Source organism: Semicossyphus pulcher, unplaced genomic scaffold (genome assembly GCF_022749685.1).
Source record: "Semicossyphus pulcher isolate SPU_LCO1_2020_fin unplaced genomic scaffold, fSemPul1.0.p SCAF_7, whole genome shotgun sequence".
Lineage (NCBI taxonomy): Eukaryota > Metazoa > Chordata > Actinopteri > Labriformes > Labridae > Semicossyphus > Semicossyphus pulcher.
Genome location: NW_027211748.1, coordinates 22,933,280 through 22,950,187, shown reverse-complemented (window position 1 = coordinate 22,950,187; position 16,908 = coordinate 22,933,280). Strand labels below are relative to the sequence as shown.

The 16,908-nt window shown below is 42.4% G+C and overlaps 1 protein-coding gene across 1 annotated transcript in view; it reads right to left on the bottom strand.

Moving 5' to 3' along the window:
• The window catches only part of carmil3 (capping protein regulator and myosin 1 linker 3), a 119,465-nt gene that overhangs the window by 64,436 nt on the left and 38,121 nt on the right, over positions 1–16,908 (bottom strand). The window contains exons 10-14 of the mRNA XM_069685403.1: positions 16,164–16,252; positions 13,223–13,317; positions 10,234–10,320; positions 6,163–6,272; positions 3,270–3,347 (exon numbers count right to left, since the gene is read on the bottom strand). Coding sequence (XP_069541504.1) covers positions 3,270–3,347; positions 6,163–6,272; positions 10,234–10,320; positions 13,223–13,317; positions 16,164–16,252 — 459 coding nt within the window. The remainder of the gene's footprint in view (positions 1–3,269; positions 3,348–6,162; positions 6,273–10,233; positions 10,321–13,222; positions 13,318–16,163; positions 16,253–16,908) is intronic.

Genomic DNA, 16,908 nt, shown 5'->3' with positions numbered 1-16,908 from the left:
TGAGTTTCACGAGGTGGACTGTTCCTTCCTGAAACAGATACCTGGCTGACATGCTGCCTGCTCCTGGGGGTTTAAAACTGCTCGAGTGAAGCGCAGCGAGAGGGACAGCAAACACGCACAGTTAAGCACGAGGTACTGTGGTGAGAGAATACAGGAGGGGAAGCATCATATTTCTAATAAAACATTATTTAAGAACTCCATTATAAGTAGAACTGCTGTATTCAAAAGCTTTGGTAAGCTAAAGTTCAGCAGCAGGTTTGTTGTAGTTGGTGAAGGTGGAGCTGTTTGTATCTTCATCATAAAGGACTAAGCAGTTTCAAGTTTTAAAAAAACCCTGTTTTTTATGCTAACTATGCTCAGCTGCTAGTGTCAATTGTTAGTGGTGGAGGCTGGATTAAAATTGCCTTCACACATTCAATGCACTCACAGGGAACAATGCATGAATGTAACCCAGTATTGTTTGTTATTGTGTCTCATTGATATTAGCCTCGCTGTTTTGCTGTTCACTCTGCTTAAGCTGCTTCAGAGCCGTTTTATATTACTGCTAATGCAAGCTGATCATTTCTTACAGCGACTGGTTTCACATGCAAAAACACAGGCTGGCTTTAATGTGAAGCTAATGTGAAGTTATTAACCTTTGCAACTAATGTGTTGATCAAAAGCAGGCTTGGGGAGTAATGGAATATAAGTAACAGCATTACGTAATTAGGATACAAAAAAAAGACAACTGTATTACGTTACAGTTACAGTAAAAAAACAATTAGATTACAGATGCATTCATTACAAATGAGGATTACCAGCAGGATTACAATTCTAAGACGATATAATACCAAAGATGCTCTATAACATCCGGCGTCTCGTTTCTAAAACATCCGTCTGACCGTCTCTGATAATACCATGCACCTGCACGACACACAAGTCTCACAACACCGCTCCTCCAAGATGCCATCAACAGTCTCTGTTTGCCATGGCCTGTGGTGAAAAAAATGTTTTCACTGGGTGGAAATGGGAGCAACATGGCAGCACAGTTCTGCCTTCCGGCTGTGAAAATGCTGTCATTATTCAAGGACTCGACATCTAAGTTAAAGAAACATTTACAGGTAAGACCAACCGCTCACGTTGCCTTCCTCTACTACTGAAGAATGGTTTGTGACTCCAGTGTTGGCTGCAGCCGCGATGGTGAGGGTAAAAACACAAGCTCCAGGAGTTTATGGCAGTTAACTTGAACAGCATAGTAAAAAGGGCCAGTTTGACAATTTTCAACCTCAGTCCTATCATGCTATTAGGGGGAGCTAATGCCATTATGGTAGAATGAAATGCACTTTGGCTCTGTGCCTTTGGAGGACGCTATCTGCTTCTCCAATGGGCCCTGGTAAACCTCCGCCAGAGAACCTAAAACACGTCATCCGGTGGAGGCCAGAGAGCTCGCTAAACTACACTTCCTCAATCTAGGACGCCCGCCTCCGATGTCATGTCTCGTTCAAAATCGTCAGGTTTGAAATGTAGACTGCAGACCTGAAGATCTCGCAAGAACTCGCAGGCCTGCTGCGATCAATGTCATTGACTGGAAAGCTGTAGTATTTCACTCCAGCGTCTCTCGCTGGGCTGTTCCTTTCAGAGGGAGGGGCGCAATGCATGCTGGGTGTTGTAGGAATGTAGAATGGGCGAAACCACGAGCTGTTTGTACGACTTTCTCCACAGCTATGGCGCCACTTAATATTATTGCTTCTATTGATTACAGAGAACACCAGCTTTGACTGACAGCAACTTTTTCCAGGGGTGAACTGCTCCTTTAACAAAGTACATTCTAGTACTGAGTTTTCTTTATTTGCAGATTTAGTATTGAAGTAATCCAAAAGTAACTGAAAGTAATCAGTTACGTTACTTTAAATTTGTGATTCTTGGATTAGGTTACTGATTACATTTTCTAATGTAATTAGTAACTTTATCGGAATACATTAAAGTAACCCGCCCAACCCTGATAAGACGACATCTATAATATAACACAACAGTTATGGTTATGGTGTCTGGATTTCAAACAAGAAAGAATGAGGCAGGTTGCAGAATTATAATTAGAAAAAGTGAATTCTAGATAATAATGGAAAAAGTTGATTAGCATTGAAAACTAGTTGAAATAAAGTCGCTACAATTGCAGAACTCTTCACTTTCTAATTAAAAAAAACCTTAAAACTTCAAGGACTCAATTACAGACTACAATAACCTGATGACAGGGCGATTCTTCTCTCTCAATAATGCATCATGTTTTAATGGCTGACTTGATTTGTATGAAACAAAACTCCCAAAGAGTACTTGAGTGAATGTCCTACAGTCGAACCCTTTGCAGTATTGAAGCAGCAACGGGATTAAATCAAGAAGATGAGGGTGTCAGAGAGCTGAAGACGAGCAAATACACTCATCTGTAAAATGACCACCAACCATGACAGCAAGCACCGACTGCCAAGGTCTCACTGAGCAAAGAGTAGATCTCCCTAACTCTGAGCTCTGACCTCCCAGCAGCAGGTAAAACAATTAAAACGTAGAGCCGTTCTATTCAACCTTGTGTGTCCCTTCTGCACACACATCCTGTCAGCAGCAGTACAGCACTGACAAAGCAGCAGTGACTGGACATAAAGTATAAATGTGAGCTCCCATTCAGCCAGCACTTCTCACCATCCACTACACCACCCAGCGCGAGACAGACACCTACAATACCCTGAGTAGAGTTGTAACTTTGTACATTTTACTCTGAAGCTTTTATGTGAACAGTGAAACAGGAAGAACTGCCATCTCAGCAGTAACCAGCAGGGGCAGGCACATCCGAGTGCGGTCACTGAACTCTCTCACTCTGTCATCCTTTCAGCCGTTAGCATATCTGCTAATGCGGCAAGACAGCGTTTTGTCACACAGGCAGATATGCTAAATTTAGACACCGTAACAAAAAGCCATCCCTCGGAAGTGACAAGGATGTGAACAAACGCATGAAACGAAAGGCTCTTGTATGCTTTTCATGCAATGTATCGTTTGTATAATTCATAAGAGGGTATACATTTGTATTGTAGCTGCTTCTAAGAGCTTTTACCATCACTCAAAGCATTATGCACGGAGGAGAAAGACTGTGAGCCGACCGAGCGAACGTTGTGTTTGTGTGTCGGGTGATTCGTATTCAGGACTTTACTCCCTTCCTGTTTCTTGGCCTGAATCCCATCCTAGAGATGAGATGAGACAGCGATGGGAGGATAGTGACTGTTACAGAGAGGGTGAGTACAAACCGAGTCCACGGTGCAGTCTGTCCCAGACAGGTCCAGATGGACCAGGCAGTTGGGCTGGGCCAGGAACAGGTACAGGTTCTACAAGGGAAGACGGAGAGGGGAATTAAAATGAAAAATTAACTCACAGTGTGTATACAGAAATATACAGGGCTTATACAATGTAGTCAGGCCTTTGGAAGTTTTCATGTTTGAAGTAATAATCTCAAAGATTTTCTTGTAAATAGAAGTCTGTTAAGTCATTATCTATCGCCGAATGAGGTAACACAATGCTGATTAAGTATTATGGACTAGTTAGTGACGCGTCTTCCATCACCCAGCAATGGTTGGTCTGCCAGAGAGGGTAGGCGGAGCTAAGCGGCAAGCGATGTTGTGAGTAAACTAATCTGCTGAACAAACAAAGAAAAGATCGATGACTACAGAAACAACTTCAGAAATAAGTGAAAATCCAAAGAAAAAGAAACAAATTGGACGCTCAGATGAAGGCAAACAGTCCCTACAGTAAAAAGGGAGGGGAGGAAAATCAAGAGTTAGAACCGGAGCCAACCGTGGACGTCACACATGGGACTGGATATCTGGGAAGTGTGCTCCTACAATTACCGTTTATCACGACAGGTGCTGCCGAAGAGAACAAAACTGAGATCTTCGAGATTACCACTTTAAAGGGGACATATTTTAGCTCTGCAATCAATTTTCTATTATGTGTTTTTGAATCATGTTGGTAAAGTTTGTTTCGTTTAAAAAATTGTATACATATTTTAGAAAGCAAGCCGTTTTGCCATTCAAAGGTTAAGCCTTAGGCACGATTGGCTGACAGTATTTGGAGTGACCACATAGCCCCTCCCACGTGAGGGAGTGGCCGCACAGCACTGTCACTCCAAAGTTGTAGAAAACATGGGTGCTCTAGGATCGGTTATTTGGCCTTATATGTACGAGCCAGAATCCCCAGGAGGTATCAGAATGGTGAGTTGAAGTCTTGACAACAACTCGACTACAAGCTAGTGCAAGAAGGCAGCCTGAGGTGAATGACGGTGAATGGCGATTGGTTGATTTCAGCGAAAGCAAGGTTCTACGTAGAAACCTGCAGCTGTTCTGAACGGCCCATTTCAGAGGCGACCTTTTTAAAAATGTCATTCTGGAAAAAACGGAATTATGCAGATCTCTAACAAAGTAATCTTAATAATTCACAAATAGAAAAAAAGAAAAAAGTCACATAATTTGTTCAGGGATTCATCTGTGGGAAAAAAAAGAGGTTTCATTTGACTGTATCTGAAGATCCATCTGTTAGTAAGTCAGTGTGGTGAAAAAATCCTGATACAAAAGCTAAAGAAACACTCAAGGCTGTGCCATAAAGGACACACAGGATCTTAACCTGTCACAGCTTTATGTAAGAGTGCTGAATAGAAACATCTCAGCTACAGTTTGCCAGAAGGTGAGTAGGAGATGTTGAAGTCTGCCGGAAGAAGTTTCTCTGGTTTGATGAGAATAAAAATGAGAATTTTTTCTCTCCATCGTATCATCAAAAACATAAGGAAGCCTCCCCAGTGTGAAGCATGATGGAGGCAGCATCACGCTGTGGGGATTCGCTCTGCAGCAGGCCCTGGAGGGCTTGTGAGGGTAAAAACCGATGCTGAAAATACAGAGACCTTCCTGGATGAAAACACGATGCAGTTTGCAGAAAAAGATACTGCTACTTGGGACAAAATTTGTTTTCTAGCAACATAATAAGCCCAACAAAACATGGAGCCAAAGCTGTGCACATGAAAACAACAGTTTGGATATCCTAGAGTGTCTGAGTCTGTGGCTTGATATGAGAATGCTTTCAGCTCACAATCCCCTGTCAGTATGCATGGTTATTTATACCGCAATTTATTTTCTATTTGTGAAGAAATAGCTTTGTATCCACTATAATGATTTTACATTAAATGCTCTGTTAAAAGTTATAAACCAGCAGTCATGTTTCCATCCAACTATCGTGCACATTTAGCCAAATGTGAAGGAAACTGCAAAAGAAAACTTAAATTAGTTTCTCGTCAGTGTTATGCAGTTTCAGAATGTGGTCGACATTTATGAGCACTGTACACCGATCGGCTATAACGTTATGACCACTGACAAGTGAAGTGAATAACATAGATTATCTCGTTAAAATGGCCCCTGTGAGTGAGTGGGATATGTTAGGCAGCAAGTGATCATTCTGTCCTTGAAGTTGATGTGTTGGAAGCAGAAAAAATGGGCAAGCGAGAGGATGTAAGCGACTTTGACAAGAGCCAAATTGTGATGTCTAGACGACTGAGTCAGAGCATCTCCAAAACTGCAGCTCTTGTGGGGTGTTCCCGGTCTGCAGAAGCGACAGGGTCATGGACAGCCAAGGCTCAATGAGGCACTTGAGTGAGTGAGGGCTGGCCCGTGTGGTCCGATCCAACAGAACAGCTATGCTTGGGTCCTGCCATTCATGTGGATGTTACTTTGACACGTTCCACCTACCTAAACATTGAAGCAGACCAAGTACACCCCTTCATGGAGACAGTATTCCCTAATGGCAGTGGCCTCTTTCAGCAGGATAATGCGCCCTGCCACACTGCAGACATGCTTCAGGAACGGTTTGAGGAACACGACGAGTTCAAGGTGTTGACTTGGCCTCCAAATTCCCCAGATCTCAACCCAATCGAGCATCTGTGGGATGTGCTGGACAAACAAGTCCGATACATGGAGGCCCCACCTCGCAACTTACAGGACGTAAAGGATCTGCTGCTAACGTCTTGGTGCCAGATACCTCAGCACACCTTCAGAGGTCTACAGGAGTCCAAAAGGGGGTCCAATACAATATTAGGCATGTGGTCATAATGTTGCGGCTGATCCGTGTATATACAAGTGTTGCTGTTTGTGTGTTCCTCACTGTGGCGTCTTCCCCAGACAGAACCCCAGGGTTTTTGCTGAGGTCCAGATGCAGCAGGGAGTTGGAGTAGTCATCGCCCGAGCACAACGCCTGGGACAGAGAAACCACACCTAACAGGAGGAGAGGAGAGAAGGGATAAAGATAAACAAGTCATATGCATCCTTCTGTCATTTAATCTTCTTATAATTATCCTTTTTTTTTTTTTTTAAAGGGCCAATTTATTGCTCTGGACGCGACTCATTAACAACTAATGAAAACCAAACTATATAATGGAAGGGGGTGAGCGAGCTCGGTGTTAGGAATAATTGAGCCAACAGTAGTGAGCTCATAAGGCAGGCCAGAATATAAAGTGCTTTCGGAGGAAGCCAGCCACCTTTTTCCCCTCATCCCAGCATCCAAGTGTACTCTAAAAGCCCAAACAAAAGAAAGTCATTCTCTCAAATCAGATCACTACACAATCACACCCACGGGCCCGAAGGAACCCCTCATTAAAATCCTCACCCTGCAACTCTGAGGCAAAGCACAGCATGCCACGGCAAGCTGAGGATTAAATATAGACACAATAACAACAGGGAGAAATATCTCGCAGCAACAAATACAAACATTGTGTTTGTGTGTTTCTCACTCTGAGATATGTCATCGACTTTTGCCAGCAGTTACAGGAAGTGTATTTTTCCTGTTCTCTGGCATGGGGGAGGAAGTGTGGAGGAAGACATCAGCTGCATGTGCCGCTCTGAAGCTGGCAAGGCGCTAAGCTCTTCATCCCTAATTTGTAGCGATTAGCAGGGAAATGAGGGGAAGAGGGGACAGGGTGTCTAATCCCCCCTCCATCCATCCATCCATCAGCTGCGTGATTCTGCTGAGAGTGGAAACTTTTACAAGCCAGCTGACCTGTAAGACAGTGTCAAGCATATGAGAGCATGTGTGATAAATCGGCTTATTAGCACGTCTGATCACTTCTTAAAAAAGGCAGATATGTGTGTGAGGCCGGAGTGTGCGTCTGCGCAGCCTGTGTCGGCATATGTGTAGGTATTTTAGAGACAGACGGAAGGAGGGGGAGGGGGGAGAGGTCTATAAATATTCAACAAAAAATGCTCAGCCCCTGCAAAGTCATACCAACACTCACCACTCAAGGTCAGTCCCATCACTGCATTCCCCCTGAATCCCTGTGTCAACCCACTGTCTTTTAAAGTCACAGCTAGTTTGGTTTCCCATCAAAATGTGCACTAACAAGGGGTCGAGGTTCATCACCTCCTCAGCCATACTTTCCTTTAAAAACAGTGTGCAGTAATTATGGACACAGAGAAGTTGGAAAAAGGGGGTTTATTTTCAAGCTGGCCGGCAAACTGTGCAATAGATCCATGCCTTTATCCTCTTTATGGCATCTTATTTCAGCTCCAAAATACTGCCATAGATCATTAAGAACGGGGAACTGTTGCTGGTTAAAAATTATAAACTTTATTTTGTACATTATATTTATTAGGGGTGGGAGAAAATATCAACATTGCCATACATCGTCGTCCCGACTGGTGTGATACAATTATCGTATCGCTGGCGCCAAATATCGATATTTTAATTTAATAAAAATTCAGGGCTCTAAACAGATCTCACTGCCAATTTGAGTAACCTCATCATTGTTTAGTCTCAATTTGTGTCCGTCAAATTGCTGTGAATAATACATTAATTCTGCACTTTACCTTTCTAGAGGCATTTTGTATTTTTCAGTTAATCAGATATCGTGATGTGTCATTATATTATTGTCTTGCAATATATCAATTATCTCAGAATCGCTGTATCTTGATACTATTGTTATTGTGGGCCAAGTATCGCCTATCCTATCGCATAGTAAGTCACCCTGCGATTCCCACTCTTAATATTTATATACTTATACTTTTGAATATGTCCACTCCAAATCACATGAATTTCACCAAGTCAAATGGCATTTACTGCAACTCAGCTACGCTAGTTAGCTTAAGCTGGAGTTTTAGCAGTTTTTTCCATCTACAGTGAGGGAATTACGATAACGCCTAATATAGATATCTTGGTTAAGAACGAGAATGAACAGATGTCAGCTCATTAAAAAGTTTATTTTTCACATAACAGCTAGTGAAAAAATTAAGCAATGCATGTTCACTCACCGTCATGTTCCTTCCAGGATGCCTAAAGAGGCGGCACGTATCATGCATTTTGCTTTCAAAGATTTTACAGCAGTAGCAGCGAGTACAGTTCGAAAGCTACCTGGATATTAGGGCTGGGTTTTAAAAAATCAAATTTTCCGATTCAAATCAATTCTCATTTGATCAATTAAGAAATCCCAAGATCGATCTTTAAAAATATGTGTAAAAAGGTGTCTGATCCCTCATGTTTCTGAGCGCTCCTGAACGCAGCAAGACTCAGCCGAAACACTGCAGTGAGGGAGACAACAGTGATCGCAGACGGACTCTTTTTATCGTGTGAATATGATAGCTAGTTTTGCACTGATGTTTATGTTACTCTCTGTTAGCGTCAGCTTTGGCCGCATGTGTATTTTCAGCATGTTGCTATACAATATGCCTTTCCCTATAACCCCTAGTCTCGTGTGGTTTTGTTCTTCACGTTGTGAGATCTCATGGCCAAATCTTGCGCAAGTTGAAGCCCAGTTCGTTTAATCAAAACCACAAGCCAGATGTTCAGACTAAAAATCTGAAACTGAAACCTATGACAAAAAGTTGCCTAATTCATAAAATTGTTAATATTGTGTTGACTGCTGTGTGTTTGTCATGTTGAATAAAAAGTTAAATAAAACTTTTGATAATGCACCAGGCAAGAGGTACACTGATATTGTAGCTAAAATACCCCTAACCAAATCGATATCGGATCGGAATCTAATTGAGAAATCCTAATTGATACCCAGCCTGGGTACTCGAGACTCAACTCGAGTCTTGGTGACTCGACTGCAACACTGCCGGCTAGCATTCACTTGACATAGCTCTCTCTCTCTCTCTAGCTCTCAAGCTAGCTGTCTCCGTGCCGCTGTCAGAGCAGTAAGTGCTTCTACAGCCCAGATACCCCCAACAAAAGTGCAGTTAGTGCTGTCTGCTTGGTTTTTTAGCTTAGCTTTGAAGGTTCAGCTAATTTTACATGCTGTTTTCCCCGTTTGCCAACTCTTAAGCTTTTGTCATGAGACACCCGATTTCAGGCTCTGTCTCACGCTGTCAAAACAGATCTCACTCCAAATGAGACGACGCTACAGCCTATTCTTTATGAACAAAATATAGTTATATAGGTTCAAAACATGGCAGCAGTTATAAGTAGTTGCACATGTACAATATCACTACATAGTAAGCATCTCATTATGTGTCTCCAATTAACAACTTTGCACTAGGTAAAACATTACATTAGGTAATACTTGAAAACGTAAAGCTGCCCAATATTCAGTTGCTGTGTTTTGCCTTTGCAGGGCAGCACAGTACCCTTCTGCTACTCCCTGAGAAATTAAAATCATCATATAAGCTGAATCAGATAATCATCATTACCCACAATGCATTAACAGATAAAAAAATGCAATAAAATAAACTACAATGGCTAAATATGCGATCAAGATCAGCATGTTAACGTATGGATTTACATCTGTATCAAATGATCCTCGTGAATCTGCTGTTATAAATCCGCTGGGCAGCAGAATCTGCTGGATGTTTCATTGTCTCGGATAAAAGCAGAATTGGGACACTGCACTAATTCCTAGGTAGGAAAAAAAAAACAGATCAACTACTTATGATTGTGACCTGATTATCATGTGGTAGGTGGATCACACGGTGCATGCATGGGTCGGTTTGTTGATGTGGGTCGATGCCAGCCCAAATATAAAGTGCACTGGGGGCAGCGGGGCGACACTTTGGTAAGTGTTGGTTTACAACAACTTACAACACAATACAACAACACAGGTTTAAAAGAGTTCAAACCCAGAGTGTTTCTTTGAGCAAGAACTTTTTGTACCAGATCCAAAATGTAATCTGACATGCTTTACTTTTACTATTAAAAACGACGCGTTTGTGTGCAGAGGCAGCCACTAGAGGCTGCTGCGTCTCCTACCCTTGGAGGAAAGGGAGGTCTTGGAGAGATTGAGGAGGCGCAGTCCCTTGTTGAGGCGACACACTTGTTGAATCAGGTTGGAGACTCCTGAAATGAGGAGAGGGAGGAGAGGAAAGAATAAAGACACACATATACACCATTTAAAAGTCAAAACAATTAATTTTGTTATTGATAAGTTAAAGTAAAATAAAATAAAACTGTAGTTCTTTTGATTTTTTGACCGTTTAAGTCATTTTATCAAGAAAAAAGCCAAAAATTTAATTTGTTAAGCCTGTCAAGTGTGAATATTCTCTGGTTTTCTTAGCTGCATATGATTAATAATGTTGGTCACATTATTAAAGGGATAGTTCGGTTTGTTTGAAATGGACTTGTATGCTGTACATATCAATAGTAAGTGTACTACTTTAGCCAAGAGTCCTACATATAAACAAACATTTCAGTTTAAGTGTGCAATGTATTTTTTATTCTGTCACCGCCTCACATTGACGTGAGACAGCCCTTTCCCTCGGCACTATGTCTCACTCTGCACATCGGCCCTGTATACCGACACATATCAGTATCAGATCAGCTGTTTGGGTCAGCTGTTTGTGGAAGAGACGACTAATAAAAGAAAATACAATATTATGGAAATGCCGAAGTGGCGTTCACAGTGGGGACTAGAGGACATTGTTTTCCTACGCATGCCTTGGAGTGTTTCATACCGTATGTCACCTGTTTGGGTCAGAAAGTGCCGCCGCGAGCACAAACTGAAATCAAACTTTCTGAAGATGTCACAGTTGGTGCTGTCACAGCTCCACGTCTGCACCGATCATTTTTCTCAAGAGGATAATGCAAAACAAACGCAAAACAAATCCAGCTGGGAAGTGGCTAAAGTACATGGTACTTCTGACCCCGTCTGCAGCGGTGGTATAGGAACTCCGGCCGGCTTCTCCTTAAAAGGGGCCGTACCGACTGTTATCTACTGTATGTAGTACACTTACTACTGATAAGTATCTCATACAACCCCACTTAAAAAAACAAAACTATCCCTTTAATACACTAAACAAGGAAATAACTGACATATTTTCCGGTTTTGACAATAATAGCTGCTTCCAGCCCAACACCCAAGTGCTCTTGAAGAGTTATGAGCCCACACACAGCTTCGCCTCATATCAAGCTAAAATGCAACTTTTCTTAATACACCCCCTCCAAAACATACACAAAGCTATACCAACAAGCACACTCAAAAATCATCACACCGACGTACTTCACAATCTAACCTTCTCCCACATACCCAACGCAGACACAAAGCCATATAAATACCATATGCAAAGCCAGATTACATAACCAGTGTCAGCTCAGCAATTGTATTAAACTAATTGCACCTATGATGGTAATGATATGAAACCTTCTGCTTTATTAAAAACTGGATTCATTGTAGTGCCAGTCCTTGTTTCTTGGTAACTGCGTCTTTCTGACTTCCATGTTATTAAACATGTGTGTACGGGAACTTATTTTGAAAGGCATTAAAAACACACTGTAACCCTCACGAGGCACCGAAGTTAGGCTGCACAATAGTGGAAAAAACTTGCGATATATTTTTCTTCTGCGATATTTATTGTGATTTAAAAAAAACATAGGTTTCTTTTCATGTTCATATAAACAATTAATAATCACACTTTTTATTATTTGGGACTTTTAAGTCTTGTTGCTTCTAACAAAACAAACCTCTCCTGCTTTTAACACTCTTGGTTCAGACTCTGACACCCGCATGAAACAGTAGAGAGAGTTCAGGTGGAGCGACACGTTTCCTTATCAATTAAATACAAACAGCCTTGTGGGCTGCAGTTGTGTTATTAATATGGTATGTCATCTACCGTTTCAAACGGTGTTCAAATGTAAGTTTTGACAGCGTGATCAGCTCGGTGACGGTAACTTTTGGAACAAAGCAGTGCAGCAGGTGTAGCCGCTAAAAGTAAACAGCACGTCCGCTGAGTGTTTACTTTAAGCGGCTACACCTACAGCGCACAGACGGGGTGAGGTTGTGAGTTTTCGTGCTTGTTTACAGTTTACAGGCAGGTGACACACAGACTCTGCGTTTCAGCCGTCAGGTCTCTGTGTGCTCCGATGAAGAGCTGCACTAATGTGATATCAGACGACTTTTCCTGTGAGTTAGTTATTGAAAACGAGAAACTGGCGAGCAACAATAAAGTAGCAGCGTGTTTCCCTTCATTTGTTTCACTATCGCACGTCCTGTGATGTGATTATTGCACATGCACACATCGTAATTGTGATTATTAAACGTTATATTGTTATACGGAGGCATGAAAAACACATTGTAACCCTTAGAATTAGGCACAGCACGGAAAGTCTTCTGTGATTACTGGTTTAATTTTGATAGTTGTGGGTGAGGCAGCAACGCTCGTGTGGCTGAAATCGCAAGTGAGATTGTACATCGTCAAAACATGCACGCACGTACACACAGATAGGGTTGTAAGTGTGTGTGCACAATGAAAGTGGAAGTGACATGTGTCAGGCAGGCAGACAGAAAATAGCTAATAAGTGATTCTGGCATGCTCAGCCTCACCCTGACATAAAGCCCTCCTGTGCCTCCTTCACACTTGTATAGCACAGAAAGAAGTATGCTTATGGTTGGTATATCTCAACAGTAAGTCAGAGTCAATTAAAATGTATGTTTTTCCATATATATGTGTGTCTGTAGAGAAACATAAGAGGTTCGGTCTGCGTGGCGAGTAGTGGGCGAGACTGAAAAATAAAAGCAGTCCTCTAAAGAGAAGCACCACTCGTACACATATAGCATAAAAGATAGATGAGAGGCAGAAAAACAAAGAGGAACAGAATCTAAGGGGTTCTGTGAGGACACAGATTGATTTTGAATTCTTTGAGAGCGAACACAAGCCGAGGAGAACTAAAAGCAATACAACAATCAGAGGAGCCCGGAGAGAGACGGCCGTAGGAGGGAGAACGAGCTGAGAGTCCAGAGCGGTACCTTGGTTGTCTAGTGTGTTGTGAGCCAGGTTCAGGGAGTGAATCACAGAGGCCGGGTTCTCTGACAGCGCCGACGCCATCTTCTGCGGAAAATCCCTGGAGGCAAAGCGTAAAAAAAAAAAAGGAAAATTAAGTTTCCTGTAAAAATTCAATAAAGTTTCAACATTTCACCTCTTGGCAAGAAGTGCTAAATGTCCTCCTCAAGCTGCAGAATCGTCCCTCTGCAGAAGCTCTAATTAAATTGAGGTACTTTTGAGCTGTAAAGGCAGAAGGTAAAGGAAGCTGATGTTAGAAGTATACAGAAGATGATGTACGAGTCTTTCCAAAAGGGTACAATAAAGTCACCTTGTGTAGAATCAAACTTATATCGGAATATCGAAAACATACTAGAAAAATGATCACGAGTGCAGAAAGATTGAAATCAATACTTTAGATTCTTAAACATGTTTTCCTACTATTTCACTTTCATACATCCATTATCTATACCACTTATTCTGTGCAGGGCTGGAGCCTGTTCCAGCTATCATTGGTGAGGAGTGGGGTTGCACCGGGACTGATCGGCAATCACAGGGCTGACACACAGAGACAGACGACCTTTCACGCTCACACTCACGGGCAATTTCAGAGTCACAGATGAACCTAACGAGCATGTCTTTGGACTGTGGGAGGAAGCCGGAAAACCCTGAGGGAACCCACGCATGCACGGGGAGAACATGCAAACCAGGATTCGAACCAGGAACCTTCTAACTTTGAGGCGACAGCGCTAACCACTGCACCACAGTACAGCCCTTTAGTCAAAATTATTGTACACTAATATATTTCAGGCTTACTTGTATTAAAAGAAGAAGAAGAAATACTTCAAATTCAATGGTTTCACTCTATTATTCTGTCATGCTACGCACACATAGGCCACAAATACACACACGCACAAACAGGACTCTATGGACATGCATTAATGGAGAGATGTCAGAGTGAGGGGGCTGCATGTGGGCATTAGTCAAGGGCACCTCGACAGTGCCAAGGAAATTAACCAGCACCTCTCCAGCTACCAGCCCCAATTTCCATGCCTGGTCCAAATGGGACTTGTACTGGCCACCCTACGGTTCCCAAGCCAAGTCCCTATAGACTGAGCTACTGTCTGCCCCATCTACCCTTCCTACCTTCTATTAATGTTGTTTGACGGGGGGTCCGTTCCAATGATGCATGAAAGCTCTGCATAGGTATTTAGCATTTTCTGGTGAATTGTTTTGGTTTTGCGGCTGCACTTTCACAGAATTGATTCACTCCCACCGCTCCAGTCAACCCTTCAAACACAACAGGTTGCTGTATCGAATGGAAAAGCTCTGCATAACCTACTGTACTCTACCTACCTAGCACTTTATGACAGACAGAGGCCCTTTTCACACTGCGGTTCTGCCTCAGCGCCGTAACGCAGCTCCGCTGTCATGCAGCCTTTGCCATTTTACAATCGACTAGGCCAAGCAGGCGTAAAGCCGCCCCGGTGTGTGTTTTTACAAAGCGTTCTGGCGTTGCAGAAGCAAAACATGCACAAAAATGTAAACAAACAGCACATGCTTCAAATACACACACACACGGCGCTGCTCTGCCCTGCCGGCTCCGCTGTTCACACAGACACTGTTTCACCCCTGTTACGCCTCTGATACTACCTCCAATGCCGGCTCAGAGGCAGAAAGACTTCATCCCACCATTCCGCCTCAGTGCGTCTTACATTTAAGACAAAACGTAACAGCGGCGTAATAATCCCACCTTGAACTGGCAGTGTAAAAGGGGCTAGAGAAAGTTAGCGACTAGCTGTTGAACACAGGAGAATTTAGCAACAAAAGAGCCAGATGTTTCCCTGGGAGTGTGATGGGACCAAAAACAGTGAGTACTAATATGTTTACATTTTTTTGTGCAACAGAAACACAATGCTTATGTTGCTGTGTTTGCTGGATGTGTAATGTAACAATTGCTGACATGTTAACTGCTAACACAACTGAACAAGATCACAATAGGTCATATTCTGTTTACAGTTTTTTACAGAAAAACTTGGGAAGGCTACTTTAAGTATTAAACATTAATTTACTGTAGATTTATTTGGCAGAAATCTCCCTTTACTTCTATAAAAACCTTCTCCAATGCTACGGCATGTACAGTCAAAGTTATTACAACTTACTTTCTTCTTTGAACTCTTCTCATGGTGCTGCACTTTTATATTTGTGGCTGCAAATTCCTGTCAAACCTTTTTAATTATAAATCATAAAGTGGGCGTCTTTAAAGTGAAATACTCGATTCTAACAGCCATATTTTGTATCTGAGTATAAATGAATTGGGGATTTTTTTCTCACTTAACTGTCAGCTTTTGGTGTTTGGCTTGTGGTGAACCTCTAATAAAAATTGCCCTCTGTGTTGGAAGTGATTTAACCCCGGGAAAGTATGAAAACTTCTTAACTTCATTATCATGCAGCAGAAAATCATCTTGCCCCGAGGCAGCCAATTCATCTCAATTAATGCTAAATAGGAAAACTGCTTTGCCTAATGATACTAGCCTTGCATAGAAGGTGAAACGTCTTGGCAGGTGAAAAATTTAACTCATGTTTCAGTGGAGAAAGAGCACCCTAACCTGCCACAGGCAGACAGCAGGGAGCTTTATTGGATGAAAGGGCAGAGATTAAGTGAGGTGAGGGGGAGAGGAAAAGGAGAAGAGACAGAGTCTGAAAGGTCAGGACAGCAGAGGGGAGGAGGGGTGGTGAGGTGAGATGAGCCGAGGTGAAGAGGTGAGGGGAAAGAGATCGAAGTGAGAAGACAGGACACAAGCAAGGAGAAATGGAGACGACGGAGAAAAGACTGGAGCGAGAATGAAGAGAGGTGGAGAAGTGTGAGGAGAGGAAATTAGATTAACAAAGAGAGGAGACCGGCAGGGCTGGTGAAAGGAAACCTACGATTTGAGTCCTGCGTTCTCCAGAGTGAGCTCCTCCAGACTGTTGGACTTGCTGACTGTGTGCAGGACCTGGTCCACGACCTCTGACCCCTAAAGACACACACAGAGAGCAACATAAAGGTCTGTGACCTGAGGATCAAGGCAGGCAGAGTGAAGAGCAAACAGCAGCAGAACCAGATTATAGATAACATCTGAATAATGGATTGCAGATATTACAGTATTAAAACAGATTAAAGAAAGCAAGTCATTTATGAAATTGCCCTTTTGTGCATTAAGATAGATAACCTCATAAATGATGTATACTGGATGAATTGGGACCAAAATAAGGGACAAACCTACTTTATAATGTACCATGACTTTACCACCGAATCTCTGCAAATGCGAGAAAAGTTTGAGCGTTTTTTTCTGAGCTCTTCTATCAGGTCAGAGTGGGTGGAGCTCTTTTGGGAATGCTTCTTATTTTGCTATAAATAATGGATAAATTGTTCTGGAACAATAATTAGGACAAACATGCACATGGGGTGAACACTGGGACGACATGAAACACATTCCTGCCACTGTTTAAATGCTACTCCACTGATTAACAGTTGGAAAAGAAGCTAGCTATGCTCCTGAAAAAGCAGTGAAGAAGACTGCTGACAAGTAGCATGGGCCCGATCCCAATCTCCACACTCAGGGACTCACAGACTTTGAGGCTGTCTAATCATCAAGTGCACAAGGGCTGAAACTGGACTTTTTTAACGCCA